We start from the raw sequence: 15317 nt of genomic DNA, 5'->3' as shown, positions 1-15317 counted from the left end.
TTTAGGCTGGTTGGTTACAATGACGATGACTAGGCAAGAAGTATTGATGACAAAAAGAACACATCAGGATATTGTTTTCATTTAGATTCTGGAGACATTTCATGGGCCTCCAAGAAGCAGCCAATAGTGTCATTGTCAACAACAAAAGTTGAATATGTCACTGCAACAACAGTGGCATGTCAAGCAGTTTGGATGAGAAGGATGTTGAGGGACCTATGCCATGACCAAAAGGGAACAAAACCTATTTTCTGCGACAACACTTCTACAATTGCATTATCAAAGAATTGTGTTTTTCATAATAGGACCAAGCATATTGATGCTAAATATCATTTTATTAGAGAATTGATTAACAACGGTGAAATTGTGTTGCAGCACTGCAGGTCATGGGAACAATATGCTGACATTTTCACAAAGCCATTTGCACATGAAAATTTTGTTTATCTCAGAGACTATTTGGGAATTGTCAATGATGGAAGTTGTGATTATGGGGGAGTGTTGGAAAAATAATCCCAACCACCATGTTAAACACACTGATAGCAACCATACTTTTCAAATAGATTTTTGTAGGTTGTGGATTTTGTTTGTGGGCTGAAGGACAGAAGTTCTGAGCAGGAGTACAAGTTCTCCATTCTGCAACACACATCATGCATTTAAGAGCAAATGAGACTTAAATGAAGGGTTGGTAAATATGTATGGGCAAACATTTACTCCACGACTATTACCTACACTTCGCAACACCTACAAGTTCATAAAATAATTTATTTTGTACAATCGCTCAAGAAGTGTTCTAGATTAGTTGTTGGCTGAGATTATGGGTCAGATTTAGTTCTTGGATCCTAATTATGAGGAAGTTCTTGTAACTTCTTAACATATCTGTAATTCTATATATGTTTGAACATTCTAATTGATTGATAATAGTGTCTTGTGTAGGCACTTGTCAAGTTGAAATTGGCTCGCTTGAGAGATGCTCATTTGCTCCATATTTTGTCTCCCTTAAATTTTAGTGTTCATACCTTTCAAAATCAATAATTAAACTAAGTGGCAAAGAAGGACAACTATACAACCTTGTTTCACTTTGAATCTATCAAAATTATGTGAAATGTACCTCACATTTAAAATATGAATAACCTTGTAAAAACATAAATTAAAACTATAATTAAAAAACTATTTTCTTTCTAGAGTGAGGAAGATAACATTCTATCATACACTATGAGGAGGATAACATTCTATCATACACTATCATACACCAACTACTTACACAAGACACAATATCATACACCAACTACTTGGAAAAGACACAATTGACTTGTGGTGATTCTATATACCATTCACTCTCCATTCTATCAATGCTCACAAGACTTCAAGAGGATAACATTCTATCATACAACAACCTGGCCAAACACAATTGACATCGTACAACAACTTGGCCAAACACAATGGACTTGTGGTGATTCCATATAACATTCACTCCCGAATCAATCAATACTCACAAGACATCATATAACAACTTGGACAAGACAAGTCAATTGACTTGTGGTGATTTCATATACCATTCGCTCCTGAATCTATCAATACTCACAAGACTTCAATACTTAAATCAGCTCCACCAACTACCACGTTGAATAGGAATACTTATAAACTTAAACAGAGTGCACACACGTCTGCTTCTCAACGGTCTATGAGATATGCGTACCGTGTTGAACTTCGTTAAACCGTCATTTGATAACGTACCTTCATTGGTTTCTCCTCGGCATCGCTATTCATTCATCTCTTCTCGCATATAGTATAGTGCCTTCGTTGGTTTCTCTCACTCAAGCCAAGTGTTTCCTTTATCTTCGATCGTATCTGATCGGATTCCATTCGATTTGTAAGACACAGTAGCTATGGAGTCGGTTGCGACAGAACCAGTGTCAGCAACATACCACGTTTTTATAAATCACAGGGGTCCTGATGTCAAAAAGACTCTGGCCAGCCTCATCTACCATCGTCTCACCACTTGTCATGGCCTCCGCGTTTTTCTCGATCAAAAGGAACTCCACACCGGAGATGCGCTCTCCCCTGCAATCCTGGGAGCCATTCAAAGTGCGTCGGTTCATATTGCCATTTTCAGCGGGCGTTATGCTGAATCACGTTGGTGTTTGGATGAGCTCTGTTGGATTTTGGAGAAGCGCAACAGGAAGATCATTCCTGTGTTTTGTGACGTTGAGCCTAACGACCTTCGTCATGTTGAGAGCGGACGTTATAAAGATGCTTTCAAACAACATCAATACAAACGCAGAGTCGCCACGGAACACATCGAGAAATGGAAGAAAGCCCTCAACAAGGCCTCGGAGATTTCTGGCGTACTGTGCAAAACTAATGAAAGGTGAATACATTTTTTATTAAAAATCCTGGATTTTTCTCAATCAGTTCTACCTATGTGTTCTTATAACTCTGATGACTGTACGTATTTGTTTGTTGTTTTGGCAGTGATTTCGGAGAGGTTTTGGAGAGGATTGTGAAGGTAGTATTAAAAGAAGTAGAGTCAGAACCATTCGAGGTAGCTAAGTACCCACTTGGACTCGATGAAGCGGTGGAGGAAATAAATAATGAAATTAAGAAACAAAGCGAGTTAAATGTTGGTACATCGATTGTGGGTATTGCAGGAATGGCTGGACTAGGAAAGTCAACTCTCGCTACATATCTCTACAACTTGAAACGTTCGGAATTCCGCAGGTCTTGTTTTCTGTCTGGTATCATGTTGAAATCTAATTTCAACTCCGTGCGTAACTCACCCAAAACCGCCAAAGCGAAACCGGAAACCCGCTTAACTTTCTCGGACCGCCTTCCAGCGAAAAGTAGTTTCCGTATACTTGGCTCCGATGGGATTTGGTGCAGACGCGTGTCACACACCTGACATCAGCCAACGTCATTTTCTCGGGCGTTAAAGTCCTGCTGCAAACTACCTTCCGATATCAATCTCCGCCGTCCGATCTCCTCGCGCGTCCTCAACCGTCGATCTCCGAAGCTGCATACGGCCTGCGTCAATTAAAAGGTTTGCGTGGAGTGAATTGAAATTTCTGGTTGACCGCCGACTAAATTAATTAAAGGCCATGCTGAAAATTAAATGGCATGTGCAGGGGGTTGTTAAATGGTTGACGTGGTTTTAATTTTAATGTTTTCTTATATGCACGGCGGTATGGGCACATACAACATATGTGTCATATCTTTTAAAGAAGTGTTGACCATTATAAAAAAAATATATATCGAATGAAACAAAAAATGTGTGTGTGGTTGTATTATTTTTTTTAACACATGGAACGAGTAAAAAAAATGCTCGATGTTGTAGTAATCGCATATGGGAGGAACCAGAGAACTCGGAGGGCAGCAAAAGAGGAATGAGAAGATTTGCACAGCAGTGCATGAACAAAAAGAGCAGGGGAGCGTAAAAGTATTGTGTGTGTGTTTTTGTTGAGTAATGGTGAAGCTCGCAGCAGAAGATATTGCACAGCAGTGCATAGATTTTTTAATGAAGTGGATTTGCATTGAAATGCAAAAGAAAAGAACGCATAAGTTTTTTTTGTAATGTGAAAACCCAGGAATGTAAAAAAAAGGGGATTTCACTCAGATGTAAATGTAAATTTATTTTACAGAAGTATGTGTAAAATGTTTTTCACAGCAGTGAATGTAAAAAGGGTTTTACTGCAGTAAACCCAGCACAGTGAATTCTCAGGTGGAGACATAATTTTGTTTTGATAGGTGAAAGTAATTTTGGTGAATCCCTCTCAGCAAAGAGGAAGACATATGTATCAGGCTTTATATTTTAATGAATAGAAATGTTTTATGGCTGTGTAATACTCTGTTCTGAGAATTTTTATTAAAAGCTTCCCTGTGCACAAAGATCCTGGAACAGTGGAAACAGAGCATTGCCTCTGTGGTGTTAATGTTTGTTTGGTTTTGGTATTTTCCCCATTGAAAAATACCCAACAGTGGTATCAAAGCTAGTCCAGGCTCTTTGAAGGCTCAAAGATGCTGAAGGAAGGACTCTTGTTGCAGCAGTGAAGGCTCTCCAGCAGTGTGAAGCCACAGCCAAAAAGGGTAAGGTATTTCTCAAAGCTTTCATTTGTGTCACTGTTGAAGGAACAGTCAGTGATTTAAAAGAAAACACAGTCAAGTATTTAAAGCCTAGATAAGAATGGCAAGGTCAAAGAAGAAAGCCTCCAATCCTGTTAAAAATGTGTCTCCCTCCTCTACTAAAATAGAAGGCAATCCATTGGAATACATTTTATTTGAAACCCCAAAGTTTGATGGAAACTTTGATGTATGGGAAATAAAAATGAGGGCTTTCTTACAGTTTCAAGGGATTGAAGTCTGGGAGTCAGTGATTGATGACAGCAAGATGGATAAAGAATCCATGGAGTATGATGCACAAGCAGCAAAACTAATCTTGGATGGACTCCTTGATTCTGTGAAGAGGAATCTAGGAAAATATACATCAGCAAAGGATATTTGGGACAGACTGCATGACCTTCATGCAAAGGGAGCACTGACCATGACAATGAGTCAAGAAGAACCCATCATAGAAGCTGAGAATGAAAAGCTTGACCTCATCAAGCTTCAAATAAAGGAAAGGGATGAAGAACTTGCCAAGCTCAAGAAGGAGCTTGATCAATGCAAGATGAAACATCATGAAGAAATCATATCCATAACAAATCAGCTGAACAAAGCAAAGAAGCAGGAAGATGCCTTGACAAGTGAACTTGAACAAAGACATAAGAGAGTGAATAAACTTGTAGAAGAGATTGGACAGTACAAGGTAGAGGTCTCCTCCCTTAAGTCTGAACTACAAGAAGCCAGGAAGCAGGCACAAGGAGCTGAAAAGAAAATGAAGAGCAGTCAAGCAAAAGATGAAGAAATCTCCAAAATGAAGACAGATATTATCTCCTTCAAAATAGTAGCAGCTGAAGCTACTCGTAGCAAAGAAGAAACTGAGGAACAACTAGCAAAGAAAAATATTGTATGTGAAAAGTTGGAAAAAGAGATTGTCCTCCTTAGGAAGAAGGTTGAAGGGATGAACAAGATCATGAAAAGCTCTCAAGCTTTGGATGACATGCTCAGCTATCATAGATCTCCATCTGATAAATCAGGACTTGGGTATGTAGGTGAACCCTCAAACAAGCATGAGGATGCTTTAAGCAAAGGAGATGTGAAGAAGCCACAAAGATGTTGTGATGCTCCTAGTTCCAGCAAAGGCAAGGAGAAAAATGAAGGCTGCAATAGAAGAAATCCTGCTCCAAGAAGAAATGTAGCTGATGTCAAAGAGGCAAGATGCAATGGTTATGATCAAAGGATCTCAAAGCAGCAAGGCTTCAGAAGTACATCAAGGAAACCTCCATCTCCCAGGTACCAAAGTTCATTTTATGGTTATTGTTACTATTGTTCAAACTTTGGTCATATGGCAAAAGAATGTAGAGCATTTCATGGAGATAGATGTTGTGGTCCCCGACAATCTCCAAGAAATAATTTCACAAGAAGAAATCATGAATTCTTATTCATGAATAAAGTTGAATGCTTCAAGTGTCATAACATTGGGCATATGGCACGAGATTGTAACTTGACATGGGCTCTTACACAAGCTAGACCCATGCAAAAGAAGAAAGTTACACAAGTATGGAGAAGGAAGGAAAGACAATCTGAAAACTCCTTGAACTCCCCAGTGGATCTAAATTTGTTTTGAGAAGATTCTGCCAAAAGAAGACAAGCACACATTAAAGGGGAGCTTGTAATTTTTTTTTGTTTGCTGAACTGTATTAACAGTCATTTGTTGATGGAGGATGTATTGCAGCGCAGCAGTTGTAAATGAAATCTTTGTTAATCCCTCTAAAAGGTAATATGCAGCAGTGATGAAATCAGCAATGTTTTTGCTTTGTGTTTATGCAATATGCACAGAAATGCATAAAGAAGAAAAGATGGTAGCGCTGACATGTAAAGAGCAGCAGCGGGATAAGAGAAAAATGCAGAGCATGGAGACCCTCACAGCAGTGGGAAGATAGAACACAAAACAACAGTTTGGAAATTTTTTTTGTGGAGCACATGCATTGAAATGCATAGCAATGGAATTTTTATGTAATGTGAGAGAATATACTCACAGCAGAGTGAGTGTAATTCACAGCAGATGAAATGTTTTGTATTGGGAATGAAAATGCAAAGCAGTGAGAAGATAATGAGAAGAAGGCAAAACGCAGCAGAGCGTAAATGCCTAGTGGCTGAGAATGCAATGAAATTTTTGTTACACAGCAGTAAAAAAAAATGTAATGTTTTTTTCTTCATATGCAATGCAGCATGCAAAGAAATGCATAAAGAAAAACAGGGACAGCGTATATTTTTAATGCACATGGGTGAATGATAATGTGTGGCAGCAGAAAGCCAAAGGAATTGCACAGCAGTTCATTGTGTAATTAAAAAAAATGAAGACTAAGATTGTGTGAAGCAAGGGTGCATGAGAAAAGGCAGTAGCCTGTGTTATTTTTTTGTGTGGAGAATGAAGTGCCAAGAGTATGGGCACAGCAGTATGATGAAACAAAAGGCAGCGACAGTGCAAATTGCAGAGGCAATGCAGCAGCAAGAAGTTATGGACAACAGCATGATGGCAAGAAGGAGAAGCAAACAAAAATGCAAATGTGAAAAATGCAGCAGCAAGAAGTTTTGAACAGCAGCACATGCAAAAGAAATTTTCCTTACAGCAGTAAAGGTAAATGTAATGAATTTGTTGTTCATTGAATTGAAATGCAATATATGCAACAGCGGTGAGTGTAAGAAATGTTTACACACAGCAGTGTAAATTTGTAAGGTGGGACAGAGTAATTGTTCCAGAAAAGACAGAGTATTTGTCTTTGAAAAGTGCACAAGCAGTGCAGGTGTAGACACAGCAGTGTGGGATAGACACAGTAAAGAAGATGGCACAACAGTGCAGCAGAGAATATGCAGCAGCATAAAAGAACAATGTAATGAGTTTGCACACACAGCAGTGCAATGATTGTTTGTTTTGGAACTGCATTTGAAGCAGTCATTTGGTGAATCCCTCTGTCATGAGGAAGGTGCTCTTCAGCACATTGTTATGGTGAATCCCTCTGTCATGAGGAAGGTGCTCTTAAGCACAGTTTCAGGTTAATCCCTCTATTAAGAGGAAGACAACTTTGTTTGTTTGTGAACTGCATCAGAAGCAGTTGGTGAATCCCTCTATGTGAGGAAGTGTCTGGGTATGTTTGAACGCCCAGCAGTTGAAATTAAAGGGGAGTGTTGAAATCTAATTTCAACTCCGTGCGTAACTCACCCAAAACCGCCAAAGCGAAACCGGAAACCCGCTTAACTTTCTCGGACCGCCTTCCAGCGAAAAATAGTTTCCGTATACTTGGCTCCGATGGGATTTGGTGCAGACGCGTGTCACACACCTGACATCAGCCAACGTCATTTTCTCGGGCATTAAAGTCCTGCTGCAAACTGCCTTCCGATATCAATCTCCGCCGTCCGATCTCCTCGCGCGTCCTCAGCCGTCGATCTCCGAAGCTGCATACGGCCTGCGTCAATTAAAAGGTTTGCGTGGAGTGAATTGAAATTTCTGGTTGACCGCCGACTAAATTAATTAAATGCCATGCTGAAAATTAAATGGCATGTGCAGGGGGTTGTTAAATGGTTGACGTGGTTTTAATTTTAATGTTTTCTTATATGCACGGCGGTATGGGCACATACAACATATGTGTCATATCTTTTAAAGAAGTGTTGACCATTATAAAAAAAATATATATCGAATGAAACAAAAAATGTGTGTGTGGTTGTATTATTTTTTTTAACACATGGAACGAGTAAAAAAAATGCTCGATGTTGTAGTAATCGCATATGGGAGGAACCAGAGAACTCGGAGGGGAGCAAAAGAGGAATGAGAAGATTTGCACAGCAGTGCATGAACAAAAGGAGCAAGGGAGCGTAAAAGTATTGTGTGTGTGTTTTTGTTGAGTAATGGTGAAGCTCGCAGCAGAAGATATTGCACAGCAGTGCATAGATTTTTTAATGAAGTGGATTTGCTCTCACGTGGAGACATAATTTTGTTTTGATAGGTGAAAGTAATTTTGGTGAATCCCTCTCAGCAAAGAGGAAGACATATGTATCAGGCTTTATATTTTAATGAATAGAAATGTTTTATGGCTGTGTAATACTCTGTTTTGAGAATTTTTATTAAAAGCTTCTCTGTGCACAAAGATGCTGGAACAGTGGAAACAGAGCATTGCCTCTGTGGTGTTAATGTTTGTTTGGTTTTGGTATTTTCCCCATCGAAAAATACCCAACATATCAGAAAAGGGAATTTACCCTCTTTGCAGCGGAACCTCCTTCAGGATCTGTTGGTTTGCGATTTTCATATTGAGGATACCAGGCAAGGAAAGGGTATTTTTCGTGATCGTCTACAAGGGCTTCAGGTTCTGATTGTTCTAGATGGCGCCGATCATATGGAGCAAATAAATAGTCTGCTCGTGGCCGATGTTGTGGGATCGCGTAGTTTGATTTTGATCACGTCTCGTGATCGGGATTTACTCAGACGCTCTTCTGCAAAAACTATATTGTACAACGTAAGGCCGTTGCAGAGAGAACATGCCCGGGAGCTTTTCTGCTGGCATGCGTTCTATCAATCCAAACCATACAAAGGATTCGAATATTTGGTTGAGGAAGTACTGAAATTTTGTGGTGGGCTGCCTTTATCCTTAAAAGTATTGGGCGCACAGTTTCTTGGCAAGCGAGAGGAAGACTATTGGCAGCGGCAGTTGGAAAAGCTCTGGAGAAGACTACCAGACGATATAATGGACACGTTAAAAGTGAGTTACGAGGCTCTCAAGCGTGAGGAGAAGGAAATATTTTTGGACATCGGTTGTTTCATGGTGGGAGAGGACACAGAACTAGCAGCTCAAGTATTGGAGGGATTAGGTTACGACGATGTTCTGGATTGCCTGGAAAGTCTCCGTCAAAAATGCCTTCTAGAATATCATCTCGACGTTGAGTCGGATGATGAATCTGAATGCACGCCAGAAAAACCCGTAAGAATTATTCTGTATTTAATCTTTGTCCTGCGAAAAAGAGAGATCCCAGTGGATTCTTATTGCCCCTAATTGTTTGTTTTTCTCAGATTGGTGACGACTATAATTTCTACCTTCCACACCCAAGGGGAAGATATAAAATTTCAATGCATGATCAAATTAGGAGTTTAGCCAGACGTTACGCTATGGAAGAGTTTCGTACCCCTAACCCTCTTCGACTCAGCTGCTCAGATGATATACAGAAGATGTTGCTGTTGCGAGTATGTGTATTCCGTCCCCAGTTTTTTATTGCTTTTAAATAATCCATAAAACACAGGCATTTGACTTAACTTTGTTATTCTCGTTTGTCAGGGCGGAGCAGAGTCGTATGGGATACGAGGGATTCGGACTCAGAAAGGTCAGAATCAAGCTGTTTGCACGAAGTACTTAAAGGGTGTGGGCGTGCGTCTTCTTGTAGTTGAAATTGAAGTTCCCATAGATTTGCTGTCGGGAGATTTGGTGTGGCTTCGCTTCAGCAATTTCAGCTCCGTCCACTTACCCCATACAATTTCACTGAGAAACTTACGAGTTTTGGAACTTTACGGTCATGGTGACATGGAGCAGTTATTCCAAAGATTTAATATGGTAAGTACATCTACAGTTGCTCAGTATTTTGTGGTGAAGTCCGTCCCACATTTTATTAAACAGATTATATGCATTGCAATTTGCAGCCTCCTTCGAACTTGAGTGTGTTGAATATTAACTTAAGGAGCACACACCCAAGTACCTCCAGCAGCAGCGGGTCATTTGATATTAAAGGCTTGATAGCTTCTAATTTTTTCCGTTTTCTTGAATGGATCGGAAGGAGCATAAAATTTCCGAGTAAGATAGTGTTGAAAAACATCACATCTTTACAAGTACTCCCTATTGCTTTTCGGGAACTCAAAAGCTTAAGACATTTGGATCTATCTGGCTGCACTAATCTGACGCGACTGCCCAATTCTTTCTCTGAATTAAGGCATCTCCAATATCTAGCATTGCGAGACTGCATTAATCTCTCCATTCCAGTATCTTTTTTGGGAGAAATATCGACACTTGAGTATGTCGATTTCAAAGGCTGTTCTAAATTGCTGTACCTGCCTTCAGGAATCCCAAATCAAAGGTCTTTAAGGTACCTGAACTTACTAGGTACTCATTTAAAATTGCCCTTAAATCTGGAACTACCCGACAGGTTGGAACAACTAAGAATAGGGAGCTCGCACCAACTAAGATTAGGGAGCTCGCAGCGGACAGATTTACGAGATTTACCAGAGTCTCTGGGCGATTTGAGGCCGTTAAAAGCGCTGAAAGTGTTGGTTCTCATTGAATGCCTCTCTCTATGGCGCATCTTACCAGACCAAATTGCAGGGCAGGGGACCAATATCGAAGTTTTGGTTATAAGGCGTTGTCCAATTAAAATTTTTAGTTTTGAAAAGCAGGAGACCATGCATTGTGGCATGGGTGTTTTAAGAGATTTCACTTTGAGTGGCACATTCATATCCGAGATATACATCCCTAAAGGTGTTTTACCCAGCCTAGAAACACTCGATCTTTCAGAAAATAAGGACCTGATGCGGGTTAAAGTTCCATCAACATTAGTACGACTAAATCTGCAAGGGTGCTGGTTATTGAATACATTAATAAACCTTTCAAATCTGGTAGATCTCAAATTCCTCACCGTAAATCGATGCTTTAAGCTGGAAACCTTGAACATTGAAGGTCTCACATCGTTGGAAGAGATTCAAGCGGAGGCGTGCTGGGAGCTCAAGAGCATACAAGGTCTGAGTCAGCGGGAACGGTTAAAGTGTCTCCGCATTTCAACCAACACTCATGTTATTTGGAATGACATTTGCAATTTTTTGGTTAGTATTTTTCATTACACAGCATATTTATTGGTATAAAACTGAGTTGTTTTTAGTGTGATTTTTTTGGAAGGTTTTTTATATATATTTTTGTGTTTTATTTTTTTTAAATCTTGTGAGAATTCATTGAAATCACAAATTTAATAGGGTTCTTGTATAATAAAAGTGTCTTAAGTTTTCAGTGTGTTGAATCTATATATAATTAAAAAAAATTAATTTAAAAACACAAATCAAAATTTTACTTCAAATTTTTCTACCAAATTCTAATAAAAAAAACTAAAAAAATCACATAAAAACAACTCCCAACTCCTTAAAAAACAGCTCCTAGCTCCTTATAAAACTATTATATTTTCTGAAGTAGGACCAATAGTCGTCTTGTGGTTGATCTCTGAAGTGCATCGGTGGGTGTGTAATCTTATCACTGTAACTGTGGTAAGTTTAACAAGCCTAATGGATTTGGGAAATCTGTGCAGACATCGGCCTCTCATGAAAAGCTATCAACTGCTTTCTTTTCTGGAAAACTGGGGAAGTCATCAACTATCCCTCGAATTGGGGAGACGGCGTTTCATGAGATTGTGGGTGTTTAATTTTTCCAGAGATTAGATCTGTAATAAAAATCGATACTTTGAATTATTAAAATATTTATCAATTGAAATGGACTTATGAAATTTGTGCAGGTCACCCCAGAAATACATTCCATCGCGGGGAAGTTTAACGTCAGAGTGGTGGATTTTGTCTTTGCTGCATCTCCATCTGAATTTCATGCGAAGATGGAAGAATTCCAATCGTGTGGTGCTATATTGATGTGCTTTCTCACTTTTCCTTCTCCCCGCGGTCACAGACAGGATCTGTTTCGTGTAAGATTTGAAGCGAGCCATGATGGTGGGTCATTTGATGAATACAAGATCCTCGTTGGATACCCCCCATTTGGTAGTAGTGGATTATACCTTCATGTATTTATGTGGACTGAACATTCTGATTTGTTTAGAGATTTCAAATGTTATAACAACATCAGTGTATCCTGCAACTTGCACCCCGAGGATGTGAAAAAGGGTTACATTATAATGGTCGATAAGGACACAAAGGTTTCACAAGTTTGCAATGAAATCATAATTGCATTTTCATAATACTACCTACCGTTTTGGTACTGTAAGGGATGGTATTTTCAGTTGACAGGTGATAATGTTATCTCATGTATTTTCAGTTAATGTTATCTCAAGTGAAAGCTAAACTCAGTTCTACTCAGAAGGTTCCGTAATAGTTTTGTTTTACCCATTTTTTCAATCAAGCTACCCCAGTTTCATACACTGTTTTCCCGTTTCCTTTTATCTATAAGCAATTGCATTGGGTGTTACCATCTAATTTCCTCTTTATTTACAAGTACTTTCATTTTTACTCCTAAACAGATCACAGGTCAATATGACAGGAGAAATGCAAATAAGGGCCGGAGGTCTTCCTTTCCCCGGGAACATGCTCTCATCTTTTCCCCATTCCAAAGATAAGGCAAATGCTGAAGGAATATCCCCAAGAGCTTCCTTACTCTCTCCTATTTGCTATAGGCCGACTCAGGATGAAGAATACTCTCCTTTATCGGTGCATGCTGACCTGGACAACATAGATGGCAAGTGCAACTCGTCGATAGGCCTAGAACCATTGTCAATCAAGAGGAACTTTTCCAAGAAAGAAATTTCAATTCTGTCCAGGAACAGAGTAGGAGAGGTTCTCATAGGAGGAAAAAAAAAGGAAATTAAGTACAAAAAAGTTTCATTATGCGGAAGCATTGGTTCGGAGTTAAACTCATGTTTCTCTGAGACTTTATAGGAATCCTTATTTCCTCCATTCGATCCTGGCCCATCCTATGAAGTCAATATTTCTCAGGAAGTTTCTGAATTACGGGACCTTAGAGCAGAGCTTCCCGGTTCATCTACTTCCTAATGAAGATCATGTCTTTAAATAGAAGGGGGCTGAGATCCTCACAAACCTTAAGATCTCCATCTAATTGCATCCAATCAGAGAATCTGGACTTAGTCCTTTTGCAGGAAACAATGGCTGAGAAGGAAAAGGCTCAGGACTTTCTATTGAAAATATGCCCCACATGGGAAGTCTGTGCCACTAGTGCCCATGGTATATCTGGTGGACTCGCAGCTATGTCGAACCCTAATTTTTTTTCCTTTAAAGCCTTCATCTGGATACTGTAGCGGAACATGTTTTCGTATTCACATTTTGAATATATACGCCCCTTGGAATAACAGAAAAGCATGCCGGGAAAAGGTCGATGCTAGTGGCATCCTGGATATTCATGCCCTCATATTCGCAGGGGATTTGGATTTTATTATGGAAGCAGGGGAATGTTGGGGACATAAGGCTAAGTTGGACCCACTAGCAGTTCTTTTAAGGACCTCTTCAACCACAAGATGCTTAAGGACGTAGCACCTAATCCTATTTGTCCAACTTGGAGAAATGGGCGATCTGGAGTTGACGGCATAGCAAAAAGGCTCGACCGTTTCTTTGTCCACTCATTTTTGCACGTGAGAATGAAGAATCTTTAGACTTCATCTTTCTGGAGTGGAGTGAAGAAAAGGATCTAGATGCCCTACCCTTCAAATTTAATCAAATGTGGCTAAATTATCCAAATTTTATCGAATTGTTCTGTAACTCTTGGAGCCTTCCAACTTTGTCTGATAATGGGAGTTCGATGGAAAAGGTCTGTCTTAAATTAAAGAGGCTTAAGTTGGAGGTTAGGGCCTAGACCACCATGCGTAAAGAAGGGTTTAGAAGGGAAGAAGGGTTTAGAAGGGATCTACTTGCTATTGAACAGGAAATCGCTTCCCTCTTGGACATTTCGAATACTGAATATTTCTCAGACCAAACCAAGAAGGCCGTATTGGATCTGGTGGACAAGAAGAACAAAATACTTAAATATCAGGAACAGGAAGGGGGTTTAAAAGTAGAGTGGCTTGGATCAAAGACGGCGACTAAAAAAAATCATAGAGCTGCAACGAAAAGGAAGGTTGCTAATTTAATCTGGCATATTCGAGATGAAGCTGGTAGGTTATATACATTGTTGAAGGATATTAAGAATGAAGCTTTTCAATTTTTCAGTAATCAATTCAAGGAGGCGGAGGAGGACAACATTTCTGGAAAAATGGAGTTGGCAAATATGTTCCCCAAATGGCCAAGGATGAAGACATTGTGAAAATAATACAGAAATTTCTAAATGGTGATTTACAGGAAGAAGTTTATTTGGTTCAACCTGAAGGGTTTGTCAAACAGGGACAGGAGCATTTGGTTTGCAGGTTAAGAAAGGCATTGTATGGTTTGAAACAGGCACCAAGATCATGGTATGTAAAGATTGATACTTTCTTTCTTCAGAATGGGTTTGTGAAAAGCAAAAATGATCCTAATTTGTATGTTAATAAAGATGAAAAAGGACATGTTGCTTTAATATCTTTATATGTGGATGATCTCATTATAACAGGCAGTGCTCACAAGTTAATTGAAGAAATTAAAGTTCAGTTGTCACAGGTTTTTGAAATGAAAGATTTGGGTGAAATGCATTACTGTTTAGGCATTGAGGTATGGAGAGAAACTGGTAAAACATTGATCACTCAAAGCAAATATACAAAGGAGATTCTTAAAAAGTTCAATATGACAGATTGTAAAGCTATGTCAACTCCCTTAGAACAGAATGCAAAGTTGTACAAAGAAGATGGTTCGAAAGAGGCAGATGGAACATTATATCGTCAGTTAGTGGAAAGTTTGAACTATCTCACCACTACCAGGCCAGACATTGCATACTCAGTCAGTATCCTTAGTCAATTCATGGCTAAGCCTTCAGGAAATCACTGGAATGCTGCAAAGAAAGTTCTCCGATACTTAAAGGGAACAGTGAATCTTGGTATTATGTATACTGATGTATCTGATGTTGCACTGACAGGTTTTTCTGATTCAGATTGGGCAGGAAATCCAGATGACAGACGATCTACCTCTGGCTATGCATTTCATATTGGATCAGGAGTCGTATCTTGGAGTAGTAAGAAACAGCCAACTGTTTCTTTATCTTCAACAAAATCTGAGTACAAAGCTTTGACCAATGCCACCTGTGAAGCTATTTGGTTGCGGAGAATTCTTGAGGATCTTGAAGAAGCGCAAAGTGGTGCAACATGTATCAATTGTGATAATCAGAGTGCTATCAAATTAGCACATAATCCAGTTTACCATGCTAGAACAAAACACGTTGAGTTACAGTACCACTTTGTACGTGAGAAAATTATGTCAAAAGAAATTGGATTGATATTTTGTAACACCAAGGATAATGTGGCTGATATATTTACTAAGCCCCTTGGTAAAATCAAATTTGAAGTTTTTAGAAGTC

The 15317-nt window shown here is 39.3% G+C and overlaps 1 protein-coding gene across 1 annotated transcript; it reads left to right on the top strand.

Annotated features, from left to right (window-relative positions):
- The first annotated feature begins 1832 nt into the window (after nucleotides 1-1832).
- On the top strand, nucleotides 1833-14482 carry LOC149244548 (disease resistance protein L6-like). Its single transcript, XM_089368026.1, has 8 exons — nucleotides 1833-2365; nucleotides 2470-2739; nucleotides 8330-9062; nucleotides 9152-9322; nucleotides 9414-9686; nucleotides 9773-10942; nucleotides 11416-11517; nucleotides 11620-14482. The coding sequence occupies exons 1-8, from the start codon at nucleotides 1884-1886 to the stop codon at nucleotides 12067-12069; spliced, it is 3651 nt and encodes a 1216-aa protein (XP_089224152.1). The 5' UTR covers nucleotides 1833-1883; the 3' UTR covers nucleotides 12070-14482.
- Nucleotides 14483-15317: the final 835 nt, after the last annotated feature.

The sequence above is a fragment of the Pinus tabuliformis genome, chromosome 8 (genome assembly GCF_031772625.1).
Source record: "Pinus tabuliformis cultivar Carrire ecotype Pingquan chromosome 8, CPIR1, whole genome shotgun sequence".
Classification (NCBI taxonomy): domain Eukaryota; kingdom Viridiplantae; phylum Streptophyta; class Pinopsida; order Pinales; family Pinaceae; genus Pinus; species Pinus tabuliformis.
Note: the sequence above shows the minus strand (reverse complement) of the source record. Positions and strands in the feature narration are given on the sequence as shown.